This window comes from Megascapheus bottae, chromosome 19, assembly GCF_031878675.1.
Source record: "Megascapheus bottae isolate mThoBot1 chromosome 19, mThoBot2.hap1, whole genome shotgun sequence".
NCBI lineage: Eukaryota > Metazoa > Chordata > Mammalia > Rodentia > Geomyidae > Megascapheus > Megascapheus bottae.
Window position 1 is genome coordinate 37,715,081 of NC_143527.1, and position 25,719 is coordinate 37,740,799.

The 25,719-nt window shown below is 39.0% G+C and overlaps 1 protein-coding gene and 1 non-coding gene across 3 annotated transcripts in view; one reads left to right on the forward strand and one right to left on the reverse strand.

The window, feature by feature from the left end:
- Positions 1–1,050: 1,050 nt before the first annotated feature.
- On the reverse strand, positions 1,051–1,157 carry LOC150049857 (U6 spliceosomal RNA). The gene has a single exon (XR_016538929.1). It is a non-coding gene; the product is annotated as a U6 spliceosomal RNA (small nuclear RNA).
- A 3,664-nt stretch (positions 1,158–4,821) lies between these two features.
- The window catches only part of Rock1 (Rho associated coiled-coil containing protein kinase 1), a 101,540-nt gene continuing 80,642 nt past the window's right edge, over positions 4,822–25,719 (forward strand). For both annotated transcript variants that reach the window (XM_090353357.1, XM_090353360.1), the window contains exon 1: positions 4,822–5,008. In XM_090353357.1, coding sequence (XP_090209483.1) covers positions 4,916–5,008 — 93 coding nt within the window. In that variant the 5' untranslated portion in view covers positions 4,822–4,915. The remainder of the gene's footprint in view (positions 5,009–25,719) is intronic.

Genomic DNA, 25,719 nt, shown 5'->3' on the forward strand with positions numbered 1-25,719 from the left:
CTGTTTGGATTTCTATTTCTGAGAAACTACCCCAAAAATAGTACCTCAAAGCATCAATCATTTTACTATTGTTCATGATTCTGTTGTGTAGGCAGTGCCTGAAGGAATTAGCTTGTCTCTCATCCCCTATACTATCAAACTCTGGGGCTGCTGAAATGGGCCAAATCCGGGGTCTCTGTTCTCAAATTCTGCTGGATTTCTTGGCTGTCCTCCATTGGGATCTCTTCCTATAGTTGGTTACTTTGGGTTTCATTATATCATGGTGATCTCAGTTTAGTTTCAACTTTCCAGAGCACAAAATAGTTAGCTGCCAGGCACTTTGGAAGCTTAGGCCTCCAACTGGCACATTGCCACTCATGCTTCATTTTAAATGGTTAAAGCAAGTCACAAGGCCTCAGCTGAGAGTCAGTGTGGGAGAGTGCTCCATTAGGGTGTGAATATCAGAAGACATGGTTCATTGAGGGCCATCTTTGGAGGCTACTCCCACATTAATGTTTATGAAAGAAATTCCATAAACATTAAACTGAGTCTATTCCTACCAAATAACCAAAAGCAAAGGAATGCTTGTTAATTTTCTTTCACTATACAGAGGTCTACACCCCAATCTTCCTAATTTTTCCATGATCTCTCCCAAATATACCTCATTGAAATTCTTTCAGCTCTGTGGTCTCATTAGGTTCTAGCATGAGTCTCATCTAAAAATAAATATTTCCAGATGTTTGAATTCCCAAATCCAGAAAAAAATACAATGAATTTACCTATACATTTGCATGACTTGCCAACGTTGTGATTTTTTTTAAAATTGCAACTAAAAACATTGAAAACACATGCCAAGGGTGAAGACTATGTTCAATAACAATGTGCATGCTTAGCATGCATGAAACTCTAGATTCAAGCCCCCAGCACCAAATAAATAAATAAGGAATCATCTACTATTATTCTTGCTCCTTAAAGGAAAGTTATATTCAGATTAATGGTCAGTCCTGAATTAGACTTGTTGACTTTATGAAAACTTACTACATATCTTTTTTCACAATCATCATCATGTTGCAAAATATAGAATACTTTATGAATTTTTTTGTCATCCTCCTACCAGGACCATGCTAATCTTTTCTGTATTAGTCCAGTTTTCTTCCCATTTTGTTGCAAGTTATGGGAATTCCAAGAGCTGCCTCTGGTTCTTGGATCCAGTGTTTCGGAACCTCTAAATCCAGTGTTACTGAGAATTGCTAAGGCTCTTTTTACTCTGAATCTACTGAAATCATTTTATGCATTTCCCTGGGGTTATAATCCTATCTGTTACATTGTAAATTCTAGATCTTCATTTACAGGGAACCGTTGTGCTAATGCAAATACTAGAATCATTATTAGTTTTGTGTTAGGATTGTATAGTGTTAACACAGATAATAGTTATAACTGAGGATTCTTTAGTTAGATTCTCTGTTCCATTCTGGGTCTGTAAGTAAACTGTTATGATCTTCAGCATCTATATATGTTTAATTATAGCTGCATATAATTGAAGATCAATGTAAAATATGCACTATCCAGCACAGGTCAAGCATTCAGTATGTAATAACTTTTATATATGTGTATATATATATATACATATATATATATATATATTTTTTTTGCCAGTTCTTGGGCTTGAACTCAGGGCCTGAGCACTGTCCTTGGGCTTTGTCAAGGCTAGCTCTCTACCACTTGAGCCACAGCAACACTTCTGGCTTTTTTGTGTATGTGGTATTGAGGAATCCAACCCAGGGCTTGTGCATGATAGGCAGGGACTCTACCACTAGGCCATGCTCCCAGCCTAATATTATATTCTTATATATTAATGACATAATTCCCTCACCATTAATCTTGGTCTTTAAAGGAAAGCTATATTTAGTATTATAGTCTTAATGTTTATAGATTGAAAGCAATAAAGAAACATTCATACATCATTTCAGTGTTTTGCGATTTCACTTTAGGATCTTAACACAGTTTAAGGGTAATTAAATATCAGATATCCACAATGTTTTTGAAGATATTAGTGACAATTAAGACACAATCAGACAATAGGATTTTAAAGACGGTAAGGCATTTTAATGATATGTGATTTTACCCTATAACAGGTTGTCTTTTAATTAAAAAGTAAACTTAGCTAGGTATCTGGCATGTGCCTGTAGTTCCAACTTCAAGCGCTGCCAGACGATAATGTTTCAGCCTAGGAATTGTAGATTAGTGTGGGCAACACGGTGAGATGCTAGTTCAGAAAAATAAATTCATACAGAGTCCACCAAAGACTTAAAATCAAGTGATAGTGTTATATTAGCCTGCAGGTAAATAAAATATTTAAGCTTCACATATATTGCTTTTGGCTTTGCTAACCACTTACCTTTATCAATGCCACTCATATATTGTTTTGGCTACCAATGATTTTTCTTGGGTGTCCAAATGGAAAGCAACATGTTCAGTTCTTTGAGAAACAACAGAATTCCTAAGAATACCTAAAAATGGTAATAAAGGACAAGCAGGGTTTAGGAAATTTATTTTAGGGAAACTGCCAGATTTATTTTAAGCCCTCTGCTTAAAAATAAATCTAATTCATATGACTGACAAAACACTGGAGCCAAGAACTCACTGCAAAAGTATTTCATGAAATACCTGAAGTTTGTCTCTACTTTTCATCTTTGCTATGATTTTGTGCGTGATGGTTTACTTCCTATCATGATTTATACCGTGGATTTAATATCTAAATATTTCTTGTACCTAATAAAATGAAAATAGAAATATTTTCCAAACTGTAATATCTTCCTAGTCTCTGACTCACATCATAAATGTTGGTTCAACTGTTCATATGTTATACAATGTTTTTTTTATATAGAAAGACATTTGGTTCATCCCTAGCATTTTCTAATGTTGAGCAAAACACACACGTTTTCTATTCCTAGCAATCTGGAAATTTGCCCTCTGAGCAACACCAAAGATTGATTAGATTAGAAACAAATAAAAGTTGGTTTCTGGCCGAAAGCCTCGAAGAACATCAGCAGGTTGAGTAACATGTGTTTCACCCTTGCTCACACCACAGTGAAGCAACTGGACTGGGCGGAAATGCCCAATATTTTCATGTCCCACAGTAGTTCTGATAAGCAAAAACAAAAACACAATTCTAACTTTTACGGAAGGCTTTGAAATTCAAAAGGCAGTGGCATCACACATCCACTAGAGAAAAAGGCAACACAGGTGGTGTGTGGGGGGGGGGAGAGGGGGAGAAATGGGGGGAAGAGCGAGATCTCCATCATGAAGAACGACTCAAAATTTATCTTTTGGTAAAAAAAAAAAAAGTGTTTTTCTCCTTTAATTAAACTGAACTTGCTCGACTATCGTGTCCGTGTGAGAACGGTAAGGCTCCCCTGACGCACGCAGGGCTGGGGAGTCTCGAGGGTTGGGTAAAATGGGGTTCACAGGGGGCCGGCGATGGAGACCCCTGAAAACCAACAGCAAATAAAACGCCGGTACCCACTGACCCACGAGAAGGCTGCTTTACCCACCCCGGGCCCCAGAACCTAACGTCCTACAAGAACAAGTGCCCTTGCTCCTCTCCTCCAATTCTCAGGACCCGCTGCAAGCCTTAGGGGACGCCGAGCTGGGGCAGCTGCCAGGACCGCCACCCACAGGCCGAGGAAGGAGAGGTCGGCCTCCTCCGCCCCGACCTCCAAGGCCGCTCAGAGCGGAGCAGCGTGGCTCCCAGGAGCCGACTCGAGTCAGGACCTCGCGGCTCCACCTCGCCTTCCCCGCCAGGCCTCTCCCGGCCGCCGGGGCCGTCCCGTCCGGCCCCACCTTTCTCCTCCACTCGCCCCGCCCTACCCCGCCCCACGCCACCCGGCGAGCCCCGCCCGCAGAGGCGCCTGCGTGCGCGCGCGCGTGCGCGCGGACACACGGATCCCGGCCGGTTCCCCTTCCGAGCGTCCGCGCCTCGCATGCGCAGTGCGCGCCGGCGGTCTCCCGTTTGTTTGAACAGGAAGGCGGACATATTAGTCTCTCTTGGCCCCCCTCGCCCCACCCCCCCTGAGGCATTCGCCGCCGCCACTCGCCCTTTCCCAGCCCCGGCCGCAGCCCCTCCCAAGAGCTCCCCCCGCGTCCGCAAGCCGCCGGGACCCAACTACCAACTTCCTCACGACCCCGCTTCTCAACCTGTCCTGCGTCTCTCTCCATCGGGCACCGACCTCGCCCTGCCCGGCCGGACACCGCGGCAGCGAACCCGGCAGCGACCAACGAGATGGGAGAGTGAGGCCGCCGTGCGGTAACCGGAGCTCTTCCGAGACGGATCCGCGCGTCCGCCGAGCCAGGTGGAGCCGGGGATGCGGGGCTAGACCGCCTCCCGCGCCTCAGGACGGAGCGGGCCGGGCCCGCGGCCCAGGCGGCGGCGGCGGCGGCTGGCGCAGCTCCTCACCCGCCCTTTGCTTTCGCCTTCCCTCCGCGCCCTCCCCGGCTGCCCCGAGGGAGTCTCCACCCTGCTGCGGCGGCGGCTGCCGCTTCCCTCCCTCCGCCGGCCCATCCCGGGGACCCGGGCCCCTCCATGGCGAAGGCAGCCGGGGCCCGCTAGGCTGAGGCGTCTCGCCGGAGCGACGAGGCTGCTGGCGACCGCGCCGTGGGGCTGCGGCGAGGGGCTGCCGGGTGGGGATGCGACTTTGGGCATCCGGGCGGCTGTGGGTCGCTGTCGCCCCCGGCCCGGGGTCTGGAGAGCGGAGGTCTCCTTGGTGAAGGGGGGAGGTCGGAGCGGGAAGCGGGCGCACCTGGTGACCCCGAGGTTCCGGCTCCTGCGCCCGGCGGCGGCTGCGGCTGCGAACCCACCGCCACGGAGGAAGTCGGTCGAACTTGCTTTCCGCTGCCGGCGCTGGTACGAGGGTATTGTCACACAGGAGCGAGCAACATGTCGACTGGGGACAGTTTTGAGACTCGGTTTGAAAAAATCGACAACCTGCTGCGGGATCCCAAATCGGAAGTGAATTCGGATTGTTTGCTGGTGAGTGTGGGCACTGCCTGCCCGCTTCGGGCTCGTCCTGGGCTCCGCGTGTTGCCCTCCGCTGGTTCGCAGCCAGCTCAGGCGCACGAGAGAGGCTCAGGTGTGCGTTGTCACCTTGGCAAACGCCAGGTTTTTGTTTCTCAGGGAAGTGTGGAGAACCCCCCCCCCTTGAATCTCAGCCATCAGAAGGGTTCTAGGCTAGCTACTCTCTGAACTTTTACTGACTCATCTGTCCCCAAAAGATCCTCTTAAAGGCTGCCGTTTGCAGACAGATTGTTGTCACGTCGTTGAGTGGCGTGATTTTACGAGTTATTTATCTTCCCTTCTGGTTGACAGTAATACTGGAAGACTGCTTTCTTACTGACAGAGGTGTAGCGCCTAGGGGTTTAGTTTTTAGCTTGGGAAACGACAGCCGTCAATGTTGAGGAAGTGATTTTTGAGATAAAATGGTATGGGTGTCCCGAGGTTGAAGGAAATTTTTGCCGAGTTATTAAGTGTAAAAACTCAAGATAAGGCACAGGTCATCGTAGTGTTGACCTCTTTTATAGTATTTAGTATCACAGCGATGGTTTTGACTGCTCTTTTCTTAGTGGTGGTATGGTTAACATTGCTACTTTTAAAGCATTCTAAAGAAGTTGTGTTGTGACATGAAAAAAAAGTCCTACTTTAAAGGGCATTCAGTGGTTGATAGCATTATTATATGTAAATAATTAGAATTTGCCCTCCCCATTCAAAAATAGTTTGTAGATAGCTTGTAAGCAAGTTTCTCTTCTTTTTTTTTTTTTTTTTTTTTTGCCGGTCCTGGGCTTGAGCTAAGGATCTGAGCACTGTCCTTGGACTTTCTCAAGGCTAGAGCTCTACCACTTGAGCCTCAGCACCACTTCCAGCTTTTTTCTGTGTCTGTGGTACCGAGGAATCCAACCCGGGTCTTTGTGCATGCTAGGCAAGCACTCTACCACTAGGCCAAACTCCTGGCCCCAACTTTCTTTTACTTTAAAAGCCATCTAATGATACAACTTTAATGCAAACAAATCTACACCATCTCTAAAGATTTGGAGAGCTTGCATGTGGACAGAATTTTGTGTGTTATGTGATGTAATTTGGGGAATTCAGATTGATAGAATGATGCCATTCATATATAAACCATTTCAGTTTTAGTCAGAAAAAAATCTATCCATATCACTTCAGTTACTGTAAATATCTGTGTACAGTTTCCACATGTAAAGTTTCTCCTAAAGTTTCATAATTATTTTAAGCATCCTTGACTGTGAAGTGTTATGAATAGTATTTGAAGTGTCTTCATTATCATTATAGATGTGCTTCATATTGAGAAACAATGAAGAAGGTTGTTTCTAAATGAATTTAAAATATTTTATTGAATGATAGAAATGAAAAGAATTAAGAATATGTCCCTAATGTGTTCAACATCTAATTCATGTTTTATATGTGTATCTTAGGTTTTATTGTTTTGGTTGATTTTTTTGCAGTGATGGGAATAGAACCAGGGGTTTTCCACATGCTAGGCAGGCACTGTGCTAACAAATTATACCGTCCCTGTTTTGCTTTTTGATTTCTTGTCTCCAGAAGTGGTGTTACAGGAGAGGTTTGTTTGTTTTATTAGCTGTTTTCTATCCTCTTGCTAGAGCTTTATTTGATGGGAACCTCAAATAATTGTAGAAATAAGGAGGATACCAGGAAATTTGTCATAGAATTTTTGAGAGTTTAATTAGGATCAACAGTTTCACCTATGTATAAACACTTCAAGTACTGAGAAAATATGTGACAAATTTCAAATGAATGTTAAAGAACATCTGTCTTAACATCTGTGTGTTGTTTTCTTAAATGAAGACAAGAATCTACTATTAGTTGAGAGAGCCAAAGAAGTATGCTTTATAATGAATAGGACAACAAATAGGGAATGGAAATGTGACTACAATGACATGGTTAGGGAAACAGAAGATAATGTTTGAAGAGTAGATTGGGTTTAGGTTGGAGGACTCAATTGCTAGCCTAAGGACTGTCACAAGATGAAAATAAATTTGGTGTGCAAGATATGTTAGTGTCAGAAAAGACTGGAGATAGGGTGAATCTGGGAAATTTTCAAATTACAGTAATAGTCCAGAAATGGTTGAAGCCCAAAAATTGGGCATGAGAATGAGGAAGAAAGAATTGATGGAACTTGATTGATGGAGATTAGAAAGCAAAGGAATCAAAGAAGGAATCATCAGATCATTAAAAATATGGAGCTTGAGTTATAGGGAATATATATGTGAATAACAGCTTGGGAATTACTTGAGAAAAAAATATGCGTGCATTTAATTTTAGAATAATAGTAATGGATGTATTTAATTTTAGATATGTTTGAGGGAATAGCAATACAATTATGAAGGAGCTATAGACTATTGGAGATTTGAAACTAATTAAAAATAATTATTTTGCACAGAGGTACAAGTGGAACCTAATGTAATAATAAAGGGAAAAACCTAGCAAGAACACTAAGGGTGAAAAATGAAGATTTGAGAAAAGGAAGCCACAAGGAGCTAAGCCATAAAGGCCTTCAGAATTAAGACAGATATTGTGGAGTTCAAATATCATTTAGAAAAAGAGACTAGTTAGATTTGGTTGCTTTTTCAATATAATCCTGGTCCTTTTTTTCTGTTCAGTTTTGTAACAATTAAGCTAGTATTGAAATTTTATTTGTCATATCTGAACTTCATTAAAATTATAGTTTTCTTTGGAGACAAAAGCTCTTTCCAGTTTTGTAATGTCTAGCATAACTTTTTCTTTGTATGATATTTTGTGTTTATCATTGAGCATGTACTCAGTCACTCATTTTACTGTTCGGTATGACTCAAAGTTACTTGTCTTTTTCAGTAATGTTTTCTTCTCTTCCTTTTTTTTTCTCTTTTTTTTTATTGTAATTAATAAAAGGGTTACATGATATTTGCCAGATAGAAGGTGCATTAATTCACATACATTGATACCCTTTCACATGTCTTTGTACTCATTACCCTCCCCCCCCTTCCTTTTTTTTTTTTTTTTTTTGCCAATCCTGGGACTTGAACTCAGGGTCTGGTTACTGTTCCTGGGCTTTCTCAAGGCTAGAGCTCTACCACTTCAGCCACAGCACCACTTCCAGCTTTTTCTATGTATGTAGTAACGAGGAATCCAACCTGGCTCTTCGTGCTTGCTAGGCAAGCACTCTACCACTAGGCCAAACTCCTGGCCCTCTTCTTTTCCATATCTGGACTTTGGATTTAGCTTATATTGTAGGTATAATACCCCTTTCTTATACCTTAGTTGTCTTTCTTTCTAGATTATTTTGATCTTCCTTGATTTATTTAACTGACATTCCCTCACCCCTTGTCTTTGTCCCTTCCTCTCCTACCTGCTTTCTCCTTCCCTGCTCACACCTGGTTTTGAACTCAGGGCCTCCACCTTGCTTGGCTTGCTTGTTTGGCTAAAACTATACCATTTCAACCAAACCCAGCATTTTGCTGATTATTTTGGAGGTGAAGTCTTGTGGAATTTCTAGCCCAGGCTGGCTTTAGAATTATCATTCAGGTCTTAGCCTCCTGATAGGGTTACAGCTCTGAGTAACTGCCACTTAAGTGACACTTACTGAGTAGGTACAATGTGCAATACTCTATTTATAGATTTTTTTTGTAATTTCAGAATGTTAAACTATTCCTTATTTTTTATATTTTATGATTGTGTGTGTGTGTGTGTGTGCATGCATGCATAAACATGTGCGTGTTGGTGGTCCTGGGGCTTGAACTAAGTAAGGGCCTGGGCACTGTGCCTGAGCTTTTGAGACTAGCACTTTACCCCTTGAGTCATGGCTCCATTCCTGTCCTTTTGGTAGTTTATTTGAGATGAGAGTCTCATGGACCTTCCTGCCTAGGCTGGCTTTGAACCTCAGATCTCAGCCACTCCTGAGTAGCTAGGATTACAGGTGGGAGCCATCTGTACCCAGTTTTTTTCACTTCTTTAGCTAAATCTCCTTTTCAGTAATTGTAATTTCCAGTTCTTCTGAAGGTTTCCACAAGTTTACTGGCCAATGTCTTTTTAAGCCTAGCTTTTTTTGGCCAGTCCTGAGGTTTGAACTCAGGTCCTGGGCACTGCCCTTGGGCACTTTTTGCTTAAGGCTAGTGCTCTCCCACTTGAGCCATAGCACTACTTTGGCTTTTTCTGAGTATGTGGTATTGAGGAATCGAATTCAGGGTTTCATGCATACTAGGCAAGCACTCTACCACTAGGCTATTCTCCCAGCCCTAAATCTAGCTTTATAAGCGAAAAACTTTTTTTTTTTTTTTTTTGAGGCACTGTAATGATGAATGTTATAAAATAATGTAGCTGGAAGAGCCTGGTAAGTGGCTATCCAAACCTTTTCTTTCCCCTCTCTTCGTTCCCTTTTTGTGGTATGTGCCAGTATTGGTACTTGAACTCAAAGTCTGGATGCTGTTCCTTATTTTTTTCTCTCAAAAGTTAACGTTCTGTCTCTTGGGGCACTATTTTATTTCCTGCTTTTTTGCTGGTTAATTGGAATTCAGAGACTTACTTTCCTGGGCTGGCTTTGAATGGGGATCCTCAGATCTCAGCCTTCAGAATAGCTAGGATTACAAGCGTGAATACCTGGAGCTGACCTTTGCAGTTTACTTGTAGCTGATAACGTGGAAGAGAGTGAAGGGAACTATAGTAATTACTGAGTTCTAATGCTGTGCTGACCCTTTGAACATATTTTTGTACATTTCTTCTCTCTCTTCCTCTCTAATTATGCTTTGAAAAGCAGACCTAAATGAAGATTTGGCTATTAGTCTCAAAATTCTCCTTTCCTGGCTTCTTTTACTTAATGTTTCCCATCATTTCATTAGGCTTAATGTTTTTCCTTGCCTCAGTCTTTGGCTCATTATGCTCTCTTTTCCTTTCACTGTTTTGGATAATTCATCCATCTTTAATAGACTCAATTCCCTTCATCACTCTGATACCCAAATGTATGTTTTTATTTTACTGTCATATTAAGTCTCCAGTATCTGACTGCCTTCTCAACATCTCTACTTTGGTATCTTGCTTTTAACTCATATTTCTCAAATCCCAAAGTAGTTTTTTTTTTTTCATAAACTTGTTTGTCATTAATATCATTACTAGATCTGTCACTGAACTGCAGGGTTTTTGTTTGTTTTGTTTTTTGCCAGTCAGTCCTGAACTCAGAGCCTTGAACTCAGAGCCTGGGAAATATCCTTGAGTTTTCTGAAGACTAGCTCTCTACCATTTGAGCCACAGCATCAATTCTGTTTTTTTTTGTGTATGTTGTACAGGGGAATCTAACCCAAGGCTTCATTCATGCTAGGCAGGCACTCTACCACTAGGCCAAACCCATGGCCCTTAAGGATGTTTTTTAAAAACCAAATTCGTCTCTTAATTCGTTTATTTGTACTGTAAATCTTTGAGGAGGGTCAAATCTAGGACTTATCATGTATGTGCTGAAACAAATTCTGAAAGCTTGTGTTATCTTCAGGAAAATAAAATAGTCATAGTACTGGATGTTTAAGAAGTAATAGTGCAAATATATTATAGCATATGTTTAGTAAGCATTTATTGCCATATTGTAATACTACTGGCATATTGTCTTTATAATTTAACACCTCAAGCCATACCCATAAATTCAAAACCCAGATGTGTTTTAATGAAAATATAGACATTCAGACCAATTCAGTAGAATGAGAAGGGGTTTTTTGAGGACCATTTGTTCATTTAATCATGATTTATAACATACCTATTTTGTGCCTGGGGTTTGAATTGATACTGAAGGAAATGGAGCTCATTTGTTGAGATGTAGTTATCTCATTTTTCTACTGTGTGTATCTTTTAGTATGTGTTCTCTAAATAGGTCCTCTTGCACTACAAGCATCCTGTGGGTGTATAAAGAGGAGGCTCAGAGTAACAGCTGAGACATGAATTGGGTCATTCATTAATCCTTGAGTCAGAAATGTTTTTAATCAAAAAGAAGAAACTGCATATAAAATTTAAGTTCTTAGTTTTAGACTAGATTTTGACCTTAAAACTATTATGAAGATACAGTGAAAGCTACAAATTCTGTTGTGATGAATGACAGAAAATTGAGTTCTGTTACTGAAAATAATCCAGTAGTTTTAACTTTTCCATTTCCAGTTGAAGTCTAAAGTATGCCACTAGAAAATATTCACACAAGATAAAACATTGACTTTATCTTGTTTTGGTATTGACTGTGATGAAATAAAATCTTTTTTTCTTTTTTCTTATTTGGGCTTCATTTTGTCTAATTGGATCAGACATTTACTGATACTCTTCCTGTCACTCAAACTCAGAGTGCTTTTATTATACTTAAATAAACATTTTTTTTAAAAAAAACTCTTCTTGGTTTATTTTTTTTCAAATAAAATTTAGAACTTAAATGACATTAGCTAGAAATAAAAGGATATGAACTGTTTTTGGTTTATGCTGCTTTTGGAGCTAGTTCCTAAATTAATTGTCATATTTGGCACTTTGAATAACTTTAGAGGTTTGTACTTTTTAAACAGAGAAGGTAATTAAGATATTCATTAATGTGCCTGTTAAAATGCATGCTTTCAGTTTATTTTTCTAACATGCCTTATTCTCCCTGTTTTGGGATTGTTATTTATATGAGTACATTTACTATGGTTTCTAAACAATTAATAGGAAGCTTGATATTCAAGTTAATGTCTAAGGTCTGATTCTCAGAGAAGTGAGAGCTTATCCTAAACTTGTATCATATTTTGAAACATAAGCTAATTTGTGTCCTGCTTTTTTGAACCATACTTCCTATATAAACTTTTGGCAAGAAATTAAACTGTTTCTCAGGTTGTTGTCTATTAACAGTTAGAATCCATGTGTTACAGTAACTTTTTTTCTCTTAATCATTCATTCAGCAAATGTTTATTTGATGTATATTGTATGCAAAGCACTCAGATAGAGGTGCAGTTGGGATACTATGATAAGTAAAAATAAACATGGGCCTTGTTCTCATGGAATTTATAATTTCAGGTAGAAGATTAATTAAATGTCTGTCACACTAAGATAGGTGTGCGGTAAGGCTTAAGGGGAAGATAAGAGAGGTGATCATGCCTTTCCTGTAAGGTTTGGGATATATTTAAAGATGTGGTAAAGTAAGCTAAGTATATAATTTTAGATACAAGTCTGTAGATTGTCTATATCAGATTCACTTGAGGAACTTGTTTAAAAATGGAATTTGGGCATATGCCCAGACAAACAAAATCAGAATTATTGGGACAAGATCTAGGGTTCTGCATAAAATATAATTTTAGACATACCAAGTTTGAGACTGTAGTTATAGTAGGAAGAAATATGGATTTTTTGAGGGAGTTGATAATTTTACAATGAAACATCTCAAAATACACAGAAGTGGAATAGGGAACCCCAATTGTTCTTTTTAAATATTGCCACACTTGACCCTATCATTCAGCCTTTTTCTTACTAAAATATATTAAAATTCCAGATACTGCCTTTTTACCTAAACTTTAGTGTGTGTGTGTGTGTGTGTGTGTGTGTGTGTGTGTGTGTGTGCGCATGTGCGCACGTGTGCGCGGGTATTTTTATGTGGGTACAGGGCCTAGGCCTATGATCTTTTTGCTTAAGGCTGGCATTCTACCATTGAGCCACAGCTCCACTTCCAGCTCTTTTGCTGGTTAATTGGAGAAAAGAATATCCCAGGCTTTCCTGCCTGGACTGGCTGCAAACCATGCTCCTAAGATCTCACTGGGCCTCTTGAGTAGCTACGTTCACAGGCATTGGGCCATTGGCACCTAGTACCCAAATGTTTTAATATAACCATGCCAGTCTCTGTCCTCTCTTTCTCAGACTCTCTCCATCTCTGTTTCTCTCTCTCTCCTCCTGATGGTTCTCAGGTTTGTACTCAAGGTCTTGGACTTGCTAGGCATGTATTCTTACTGCTGATGCACTCCATCAGCCCTGTTTTTTATTGATTATTATTTTTTTATTAAAGAATTTATTAACATTGATTTTTACATCATATTTTAAATGACAAATTTAACAATCAAGTGTTCAAGGGGGGAATCTATTTACAATCACTGGGACTTAGTATTTAGAACTTAATCAAAATTACACTAAGGGTTTGTATGTCATAGAAACATATCAGTTTATGAAATAAAACATATGTCTATAGAGTCATAGTTTTTTATGTCTATATAGTTATGTTTATTTTCCATTACCATGTCCATAGCTTTGGGTATTCAGTTATTGAGTCCTCGCTCTTGTACTCTTTGGATTTAAAAGCCACATATTAAGGATACCATGCGCCTTTTGTTCCTTAGGTCTTGACTTGTCTCACTCAACATGATTCGCTCTAGATTCATCCACTTCCCTGTGAATGCCATTATTTTATCTTGTCTGTTGGCTATGTAGAATTCCATTGTGTATATATACCACATTTTCTGTATCCATTCATCTGCAGTAGGGCATCTGGATTGTTTCCATCGCCTGGCTATTGTGAATAGTGCAGAGATGAACATAGCTGAGCAGGTGTCCTTATCATATCCTGGGTGGTGATGTTCACGATAGATGCCCAGAAGTGGTATGGCGGGATCGTAGGGAAGGTCTATTTTCAGTTCTTTCAGAAACCTCCACACTGCTTTCCAGAGTGGCTGAACTAGTCTACATTCCCACCAGCAGTGTAGTAGGGTTCCTTTTTCTCCACAACCCTGCCAGCAACTGTCATTGTCTGAGTTCAAGATCTTGGCCATTCTTGCTGGGATAAGGTGGTATCTTAGGGTTGTTTTTATTTGCATTTCCTTTATGACCATAGATGATGAATATTTTCTCACATGCTTTTCTGCCATTTTAATCTCTTCTTCTAAGTGTCTCTTTAGTTCCCTTGCCCATTTAGTGAATGGTTTATTGGGTTTGGGGCGGGGGGGGATTAGTTTCTTGAGTTCCCTGTAGATACTGGATATTAAGCATTTGTCAGATGTATTGTTGGTGAATATCTTTTCCCAGTTGGTTGGCTGTCTCTCTACTTTTACGACTATGTTTTTATCTGTACAGAAACTTTTTATTTTTAGGTAGTCCCATTTATTGAGTCTCTCTCCAATCTGTTGTGACCCTGGGATTCTGTTCAGGAATCTTTTGCCTGTGCCTATGAGTTCCAGTGTCTCTCTTACTTTATCATGTAACAGTTTCACGGTTTCCAGTCTGACGTTGAGGTCTTTGATCTACTTTGAGTTAATGCTTGTGCATGGCGAAAGGCTAGGGTCAATTTTTAGTTTTCTGCATGTGGCTGCCCAGTTTTGCCAGCACCAATCATTGAATAGACTGTGTTTGTTCTACTGTATATCTTTGGCTCCTTTGTCAAATACAAGTTTCCTATAGGTATGTGGTTCTATTTCTGGGTCTTCTATTCTGTTCCACTGATCTTCTGGTCTGTTTTTGTGCCAATACCAAGCAGTTTTTGTTATTATGGCTCTATAGTAGAGTTTGAAGTCTGGTATTGTAATACCACCAGCATTGCTCTTTTTGCTTAGAATTGTTTTGGCTATTCTAGGTCTTTTCTTGTTCCATATGAACCTTTGGATTATATCTTCTATTTCTGTAAAGAATGTCTTTGGGATTTTGATGGGGATTGCATTGAATTTGTATATCAATTTTGGCAGTATGGCCATTTTCACTATGTTGGTTCTCCCTAGCCATGAGCATGGGATGTCTTTCCATTTCCTAGGGTCCTCTTTAAATTCTTTTGTTAGGCTTTTATAATTTTCATCGAATAATTCGTTTACATTTTTGCTTAAGTATTTTATTCTTTTGGGGGCTATTGCAAATGTGATCATTTTCTTGATTTGGCCTTCTGTTTGTGTATTGTTGGTGTACAAGAAGGCTACTGACTTCTGAAGGTTAATTTTGTATCCTGCCACTTTGCTAAAGTAGTTTATTAATTCTAGAAGTTTGAAAGTAGAGTTTGTTGGGTCACTCAAGTAGAGGATTATGTCATCTGCGAATAGGGTAGTTTAATTTCTTCTTTCCCTATGTGGATCCCTTTGATGTCCTTTTCTTGCCTTATTGCTCTGGCTAAGGGTTCCAGCACTGTATTGGAGAGAGTGGGCATCCCTGTCTAGTTCCTGATTTTAAGGTGAATGGTTCCAGTCTTTCACCATTTAGTAAAATACTGGCTGTAGGTTTTTCATATATGGCTTTAACTATTTAGAGGAATGTACTTCTTATTCCTATTTTTTCTAATGCTTTCAACATGAATGGATGTTGTATTTTGTCAAATGCCTTCTCTGCATCCAGAGAAATTATCATATGATTCTTATCCTTAGTTGTTGATTATTTTTGACACAGGGTGCCTCTACCTAGATGTGTGCCTAGACATGATTTAGTCTTTCCATTATAGTTAACATACAAACTAGAACATCCAGCTCTTCATTGAGAAAGAATTGCATAAAGTTTTCTGCTTACGCTGTCCTTAAACCTTGATCCTCTTACTCTCAATTTCTAAAGTAGCTAGGATTATAATTGTGAGACACTGGTGTCCACTGTTGTCTCTTAATTAAAAAATGCATGCAGCTAGATACAGCAACTCATGGGAGGTGGGGATCTGGAGTATAGACCAGTAGGGGAAAAAGTTTGCATGACTCTGTCAACAAAATGGCATGGTAGGCCAGGCTCACCCCTCTAAATCCTAGCTACTCAAGAGGCTGAGATCCGAGGATCAAAGTTCAAATCTAGCCGGTCAGCAAAATCCCTGTGAGACTTATCTCCAATTAACCACTCAAAAACCAGAAGTGGTGCTGTGGCTCAAGTGGTGGAGCCTTGAGTACAAAGGGGATCAGTAACAGTACCCAGGCCCTGTGTTCAAGCCCCACAATCCAAAAAAAAAATAAGGGGGCATATTAGTACATGCCTGTCATGCCACCTACATGGAAAATATAAATAGGCCATCCTGGGTATAAATTTGAGATTCTATTTGAAAAATACCTAAATGAAAAGGGTTAGGGGGGTATGGTGGTAGAGCAACTGCCTAGCAAGTGCAAGGTCCTCCGTTCAAAGTTGAATACTACCCATACAAAGATGTCTTTTATTGTTCTTATATTTATTTTTGGCAGTGCTAGGGTTTGGACTTAGGGCCTCATTCTTGGCTCAACAGGCACTCTACTACCTATTTATGCCCCTAGCCCTTTTGCTTTATTTTTCAGGTAGGAACTCATGTTTTTAATTAGCCTCAGGACCCAATCCTCCTTTATAAGGCCTCCCCCTTGACTGAGATGACAGGCTTACCACTATGTCCAGCTTATTGATTGAGATGAGATTTTTGCTAACTTTTTTTTGCCAAGCTTGGCTTCAAATAGCAATCTTTTTGATCTCTGCTCTTGAATTATTAGGATTATAGGAGTGAACCACTGTGCCAGGGGCCTGAACATTTTCTTATATATTACATGATGACAGAATGAAAATTAAAAATATTAGAAACTCCTTGGTATCATTACTTTTCCCTTTACATGGTCATTTTCCTGAGCATCTAAAACAGTGGTTTTACTTTTTTTTTTTTTTGGTCTTTTTTTAAAATTCTTTGCATCTGTGTGCATGATTGTGGTATGAGGTTTAAACCCAGCTTTGGGTTTGCTAGATAAGCACTGTACCACTTGAGCCACAACCCTTTTTGCTTCATTTTTCAAATTGGGTTTCATGTTTACTTTTTTATTTTATTATTATTATTATTATTTTTGCCAGTCGTAGGCTTGAGCTCAGAGCCTGAGCACTGTCCTTGGACTTTCTCAAGGTTAGAGCTCTACCACTTGAGCCTCAGCACCATTTCTGGCTTTTTTCTATGTATGTGGTACCGAGGAATCGAACCCAGGTCTTCGTGCATGCTAGGCAAGCACTCTACCACTAGGCCAAACTCCCGGTCCCATGTTTACTTTTTTAAACTAGGGCCTCCGGTCTTTATACAAGTACCTCCTGAAGACCTAGAACAACAGGCACACACTACCATGTTTTGCTTTTTTTGTTAAGAGTCACTAACTCCCCCCCCCCCGCCCTTTTTTTTTTTTTACAACCTCAATACTGTTTCTCCTTTTGGAATTTTCTGTTCGCCTTTTGATTTCAACTTGTTTCTATACATACTGTATCCTTTATAAATTGACTTAAAAGCCTTATTTGATCATTATCAGTAAAGCACTTACTTAATGGATTGTGGGTTTTTTTGCACCACATCAGGAGATACAAAATAAAATGTTTGGCTGGCTCACCATTAGTAACATTAAGGTTGGTCACTGTTCAGAAGGTAATGGACTATGAAAATTTTGTAAAATCGTTACTAATGATTTTATCCATTGATTTTTAGTTGAGTCAAGTATTTTATTAGGGATAGCAAATAGTTGATTTTCTAATTATGTTATTCCATTCACATTTATTAACTAATTCTTCTATTGAGAGAACTTAGACTTCACCATCTAGAATCACCAAGTCATGATATGCATCACAAGTCCCCCAATTTTTAGTTGCTGCTCTACAGAAAATATTTTAGAACCCTACTGTTATCAGACTTGGTGTAATTTGAGTAAAGTTTATGGAAATAACTTTGCAAAAGTATAGGCAATGTTTAAGGAAATCCAGTGGGGATAGAATAGTACCACGGGGAGCCTAGTCCTACCACTTTGGGCTTGAAGGGACAAGAGAAGAGTAATAGGATGGTAGCCCTATGGTTGAAGTATGCTAATTTGACTGTTTCCAATTTCCTACCCTCATTCTCATGAGCACATAGAACAAACAAGATAGAAGCAGCACTTCTCTTTCTTGGTTTTGCTTTACTTTTGGCATCATTAGGGAACCATTTAAAAGCCATTTTTGGTGTTTTCCCATCCATTTTCATCAACCTTGCTCATATTCACTTTGTTCTATTTTTGACTGAGAGCCTCTTCATGTTGACTCCCATGTTTGTATATTGTCCTAATCATTTTCGATAGAGCTTTCTCAGTTTTGCTACAGTATAATGCCCAGGTAGATCTTCACACATTTCATATCCCAGACTTGGAAATCAGCTATTTCAAATATCTAGGAAGCTTTTCTTTTTTTTCTTTTTTTTTTTATGGAACATGTTGGTTTGAATACTCATTATTGCTACTGAGTTGGAATTGTTCATTGAGTAGAGCTGTAATATTTTAGTTTTTAAAAGAAAACAAAAAGGGCTCTATACTTCTTCATCCATTAGCTTACTTCATTTCAGGGTTGTTTTTTTCCCCCCAATAATTAGGAATTACTTTCTTTCCCTTTTTATAAGCAATTTTATTTTTGTGTATAACAGTTTAAAAGTTTAAACTATTCAAGGTATATTTTAGAACATTCTCATTTTCAACTGTGTTTTTTGTTTCTTTTTCTTTTTTCTGCCAGTCTTGGCCTTGAGGCTCAGGGCCTGAGGACTGTCCTTGCGCTTTCTCAAGGCTAGTACTCTACCACTTGAGCCTCAGCACCACTTGTGGCTTTTTTCTATGTATGTGGTACCTAGGAATCGAACTCGGGTCTTTGTGCATGCTAGGCAAGCACTCTACAACTAGGCCAAACTCCTGACTCCTAACTCCTAACATTTCTTCTTAAAGTCTATACACATTCATACACATATGTATGTGTGTATATAAACTTACATTAATATTTTACACTTTCCTGGTGCAAAAAGTAATATATATCAAACTCCATAATAGTGACATTCCTTATTCCTTTGTGTAGTTGCATACTATTCTATTTTGTGGATATTAACACCATTTATTCAGTTTCCCTTCAGTGGACATTTATATTGTATATGTTCTTTTGCTATAAAGAACTAATAATACATGTAAGTCTGTTCATATATTTGCCAGGTATTTTTAGAGTAGATTCTTAGAAGTGATTCTGTAGGGCCAAAGGAATATGCATATGTAATTTTTCTCAGTATAGCAGTTTTCCTTGCCTTTTAGGAGGAGTAGATTTAGATTTCCATCAGTAATACATGGAATTATTTATTGCTTGCACTGAAAGTATCTTCAGAAGTACCAGCTTTGATCAGAAAAAGACAAAGTGCAAGACCCTGAGTTCAAGCCCCAATACCAGTACAAAAAAACAGAGAAGTTTAAAAAGATGAGATATAGTATCTCAGTGTAATTTTCATTTTTATTACTTTTTTATGAGCAAAAGATTTTTTTTTTTTTTTTTTGCCAGTCCTGGGCTTGAGCTCAGGGCCTGAGCACTGTCCTTGGACTTTCTTAAGGTTAGAGCTCTACCACTTGAACCTCAGCAACACTTCCAGCTTTTTTCTATGTATGTGGTACCGAGGAATCGAATCTGGGTCTTCATGCATGCTAGGCAAGCACTTTAACCACTAGGCCAAACTCCCAGCCCCTATGAGCAAAAGATTTTTAATGATCATTTCTTCAAAGAAGATATATGAAGGTTAATAATCACATGAAAAAAATGTCATCATTAGTCATTAAGGAAAGGCCAAAGAAAATTGCATTAAGATACTACTTTGAATCCACTAGTATGTCTAAAATAAAAAGTGATGGATCTTGTTTAGGATATAACTATAATAAAATAGTTTATTTTTTTTGTTTATTTAGTATTCTTTTTTAGAGGTGAAATATGCAGTGGGGTTACCTTTACATAAAACCAGTCTATTTTGACATATATTGAGTGATTAGTACATCTTTCCTTTTGTTTAGTATCAGCTGTTCCCTCCTCCTGTCTCATTCCCCTCTCCTTTCTCCCATGAGTTCCTTGGTTCATTTTCATTAATGTCCAGTGCAGCTCATGGGCCCCACTGTTGCACATTTTCACCTGCTTTCCACTGATTCTGTACCCTCCCTCCACCTTCCTTCAGTTGTGCATGTGTATATACCATATATTAGGTAAATAATACAGTGTCATCTGAAACGATAAGACAAATTGAGAAGAGGTCCTTTGCTTCCTTATTTTGGGAATTTTTTTCAGTATGTATATTATATACATACGAAGAGGTGCTTGGATGTTTGATTGCTTTTTTCCTAAGACAATCCTTTTTTTTTTTTTTTGGTCTCACTGTGTATGGATATCTTGAATCCTGTTTATTTTGTCATAACTCATTGCATTTTAAATCTAACATCAGCATATCAGGGAGTTCATGCGTTGTTCATTTGCCTTTCTGATCTTAGCTTACCTCATTCAACACAATTTGTTGTAGTTTCATCTGTTTCCCTGCAAATGCCATTGTTTTATTCTTTCTAATCGCCGTGTAAAATTCCATTGCATGTAGGTACCACAGTTTTTAGACCCATTCATCTGTAATTGGGTGGGGCCTGTTACTCTAACAAGTAAGGTTGAACATCTTTTCATACTTTTATGAGTCATTTCATCAACTGGGAACTTTCTGGCAATATTTGTTACTGAGTTTTAAAATCTAATATAATTTTCAGGAGCTTTTTACATATTATGAATCTTAGTTCCTTTTTATGATAAAATGCAAATATGTTTATATTTACTCTTCTGTTTTATATCCTTTTTATTTTTTTGCCATTCAGATTTTTTCTGTTAAATTTTATTTTGGGGCTAGTCCTGAGGCTTGAATTTAGGACCTGGGCAATTTTTTGGTTGAAGGCAAATGCTGTACCACTTGAGCCATAAGTCTACTGCTGACATTCGGAGATTAATTGAAGATGTTTTCTCCTGAACTTTGCTGGCTTTGAACTGTGATCCTCAGATCTCAGCTTCTCTACTAGCTAGGATTATTACAGTTATGAGCCTGTAATAATATGCATCTTTTAAATGCATCTTTTTAAAATGCTATGTTTAATGGTTTGAAATATACCACTTTGCTGGTATATTACATTTCTATGGGTACTTGAAATTATTCCTAAACTTTTTGTTGTCTCCATTGGTCTGTCTTGTCTGTATATACTAGTAACACAACCCTGCCAATTCTCGGGAGACTCTCTTTTCAGCTTTTATTGTGTAGCTCAACCAGTCTTCACCTCTACTCTTTTATGCATATTTACTGTCACATCAAAGAGTATTAATTTGTTATTATCTTTAGTTGTATGTACAAAGGGGTTTCAATTCAACAAATCAGTTTATAAGTACAATACATCTTGGTCAGTGTCATTGCTCTGCTTTTTCTCCAACTTTGCCAACCCATTTCAGAGTATGAATTTTATAGTTGGGGATAACTTAGCTTTAGGCTCTGACTGGGATTTACTAGCCCTTGGTGCTTGAACAGTTTACTTTGATACCCAATTATTTCTGAAATGGGAATCCAGTTGATTCTCTTTTACTCCTGTATGCTAATTAATAGTGAGGATTAATTAACGTAAGTAGAATTAATTGCCTTGTTAAGTATCTGTAAGCCTAGGAGAAGTTTGATTTTCCAAAAAAATAATAGTTGTACAGTGAAAGAAAAACTGAGATGTGAGTCCAAAGCACTGTATGTTACTCTTGATTCTGGATTGTAAATGGAAAAATTGTATGATCTTTGACAGCTAATAACCTTTCTCTCTGAATCTTTGGGTTTACTTAGGATAATGCAAAATGTACTGTATAACCATCCCCGAATTAGCGCATCTTTAGATAAGTTTATTTAAATTTCTAACCTATCACGTAATTGTTTTAGATATATGCTTACATATATCTTTCTTTCAATAATTGTTTTAATTTTGCTACGTAGGAAACAGAATGACAAAGAATATAAGTTTTCTAGGTTTTTAGTCTTTACTTTTAATTTTTAAAATTGTTTTTAGTTGTACAAAGGAGTTGTTGTTTAACAAAACAGTTTATGACTATACTATATTGTCATCAGTGTCACCCTTTCAATGTTCTTTGCCAATTATTACCATCTACATTAAAGGGTTTATTCATTCTATCCTAATTTTGTGCTCTTTGTGCAGTTCTAGTGAATTTGCACTTAGGGAGGCGATGTGTATTAGAATTCTACCCAGGCCAGCCATCATGACTCTAGGCAAAGTTGGTGGTTGAACACATATCCAATACATGTTAATAGTTTCCGTCTGGCTCTAGCTTTACAGTAAAATTTTGATGAACACTCACTGTAGTTAAAAATATTCCTTGGGAACTTGGGAGGAAAGTAAGATAGAATTTTAAATATTCTTTGAATCTAGTCTTTGTTTTCTGTTGTTGCAGTCTTACCCAAACCCAAAGGGTGCGTGCGTGTGTGTGTGTGTGTGTGTGTGTGTGTGTGTGTGTGTGTGTGTGTGTTTAGGGCTGATCCTGAGGTTTGAACTTGGGGCCTTGAACTCTTGTTGGTCTACACTCTTACCACGTGAGCCACAGCTCCAATTCCATCTTTATTTATTCTCCCCTCCTCCCATTCCTCAGCAGTGAGTTTTGAACTCTGCTCTGAGCTCCTTTTGCTCAAGGCTAGCACTCTACTCCTTGAGCCATAGCACCACTTCTGGCTTTTTCTATGATTAATCAGAAATAAGAATCTCGTGGCCTTTCCTGCTTCATCTGACTTCAAACTGGGATCCTCAGATCTTAACCTCCTGAGTAGCTAGGATTACGGGTGTGAGCCACTGGCCTGTACTCTACTACTTGAGCCATAGCTCCAATTCTAGCTTCCCTCCTCTTTCCCCTCAGCCATGAGTCTTGAATTCTGCCCTGAGCTCCTTTTGCACTCTTATTACTTGAGTCACTTGAGCCACAGCACCAGTTCCAGCTTTTTGCTGGTTAATTGGAGGTTAAGAGTCTCATTGACTTTCCTGCATGGATTGGCCTCAAACCATGACTTTCAGGTTTCAGATTACAGATATGAGCCAAACTCAGCATCCTTACATTAATGGAATAGCCTGGCAGTGTGCTAGTATGTATCTTATATCTTTAATGCTTTATGTTGTATGATTTTAGTATTACTTGTTTACTTAGTCCATTTCTCACCATTCCATAAAGCAGGTGGAATTTCCTTTTTGTAATACTTCCTTTACTCTTTCCTGTCCTTATTCTTCTATTTCCGGGAACAACTTTTCTTTTCTCCCATGTCTGGCTCACCACTTTTCTCATCTTTATGGCATAACATAAGGCATAATTGTGTTACATTGCTATTTTTATTTTTGAGTTCTTATAGTAATTACCTGTCTCATGAAGCCAGTAATAGCTATTTTGTGTGGGTCCATGTTGTGCATTAATCTTACCTCTCTAGTGAACATACTGGACATACTGAACATACTGGAATTATTTTATCAATACTTACTGATTGTTATAAATGATGTCCTCCATACTGACATTTCCTGTCAGCCCTTCCTCTCTCTCCCCGCCCCCATTATCTCTCCAACCTACTCTCCCTCTGAATTAATTAGGAGTCTTCCATTTGTAAGTGATAAAACCGGCTAGAATTTGTATACACAAAGAAATTATAGATTTTAGGAAAGTTGATCTCAAAAAGAAAAGATTTAGTTAAACTTCAGTGAGAATAAAAATGAGCTTCAAATGCATGTATTTTCTATGTTCTTTCATTCTCTTTCTTCTTTTTTGTGCCTGTACTGGGACTTGTGCTCAAGTCTTCTCACTCTTGCTCAGCTTTTTCACTCAATACTGATGCTTTACCACTTGAGCCACACTTCCAGAAGGACTTAAACAGGCCTCGTTATTGTATTAGTTTCATTCTCTCTTGTAGACTGGTTTTAGTCACATGTGGTATGTGGTTACTCAGAGCACCAGGGCTTTATAACTAAATAGCTTAAGCTTTGACCAGTAACTTCAAATTTTTGAATCTAAAGTCTAGATGTCTGAATGAAAAGATTCATTGGTAATGACTGAGCCAAGTACCATATTTTAGCCAATCAACTGGAATAAGGAGAATAAGCTCATATGAGAACTCTTGAGAATGGCCAAGTAGTTTTCAGGAAAATGAGAGCATGGAGTTGAGCAGTCAATGCCATAGATAATCATTATACTACTCTTCCCTCATTCTCTCTTTTCTTTCTTTTTTTTTTTTGTGTGTGTGGATTTTGGGGCTTGAATTCAGCCTGGGCACTGTCCTTGAGCTCTTCAGCTCAAGACTACTGCCCTACCCTTGAGCCAAGCCCTACTTCCCATTTTCTAGAGGTTAATTGGAGATGAGTCTCAGGTCCTTTTGTGCCTGGGCTGGCTTTGAACATTGATCATCAGATCTCAGCCTCCTGAGTAGCTAGGAGTACAGGCCTGAGCCACCACACCCAGCTTCTCTCTTTTCTTTGATCTTCGATAAATTACTTAAACTTTCCTAAACTACACTTTTCTCAGTCTGTAAAACTGAATTTTATGTAATGCACTTCGTAGAGTAGGGATGAAGGTTAAGTTTTCCATGTTTTTTTCAAGGCACAATTTGAAACTTCTCAAGCAGTAATGCATCCTGATTGATGGTAAGTGGCTACTTCTTGGTCCCTTTTTACTAGTGTGCCACCATTTTCATCTAGCCAGGCCACAAAGCTTTTTTGTTTTTTTGGTGCTTATTCTGCATGAAGGTTTATTGTGCCCTTGTTTGTCTATGTTCTCAGAGAAGATAAAGAAATTGAGTCCATTATCCTGCTGGGAGTGTCGATTACAAAATCAGTGAACTAGAGCCTCTATGGAGAGCCATTTTACGAATGAACAGTGATGAAGTTTCGAAATAGATATTACCTTGGATGTGTACATAGCCAGCAACCAAGTTATCATTTCTTATGACATGAGGAGAGATCCTTTGTGGATCTTTCAAACAGAATTTGAAAGGAATGTGCTGAGAGACTCCACTACTAAATTTGTGTTCTAGATTTACTTCCAGCTGTGATTACTAGGAGGTGGACGTGGGAACAAGCAAAAAATGAAATGTGGGTGTTTTTAGAGAATCAGTTAATTCACAAAGAACTATTTTACTGTGTAGAATGCTTCTTCTGAACTGTGGGTTTAAGAAATGGAGTCTTTTTTTTTTTTTTTTTTTTTTTGCCATTATTAGCCTTTGAAGGCCTTCTGGGTGATTTCTCCATTACACTGAAGTAGGAATTTTCTTTCAAGTGGATGTTGGAATTGTTTCCTTTTATGATACTAGTTTATATTTTTATATTTGTTGCATCTGTATGTCCATCCATCCATCCATCCATCTATCTATCCATCATTTGTTCTGGTCCTGAGGCTTGAACGCCTCAGAGCCTGGGCACTGTTCCTGTGGGGTTTTTTTTTGCTCAAAGCTAGTATTCTACCACTTGAAGCATGCTCCACTTCCACTTTGGTGGTTGATTGGAGATAGGAATCTCATGGACTTTTCTGCCTGGGCTGACTTTAAACAAAACAACAAAACAAAAAAGCTCAGGAACAGCACTCAGACCCTGAGTTTAACACCCAGCACTTGGGCACATACACACATACAACATAGAGTTCATTGATGCAGTTTCAGTCTTGGTATTGCAGAGTCTAATTTTTAAGAAACACTGCTTTGCCAGACACTGGTGACTCATGCCTGTAATTTTAGCAGTTCAGGAAGCTGAGATTTGAGGATCTCAGTTCAGAGGCAGCCTAGGTGGGAAAGTCCATGAGACTCTTATCTCTAATTAATTACAAAAAAAAAAAAAGCAGGAAGTGGAGCTGTGCTTCAAGTAGGGTGCTAGCCTTGAGTGAAAAACCTAAGGGATAGCACCCAGGCTCTTGAGTTCAAGCCCCAGGACTGGCTTGCATGCCCACACACAGAAAAAGACAAAAAGAAACACTGTCAAATT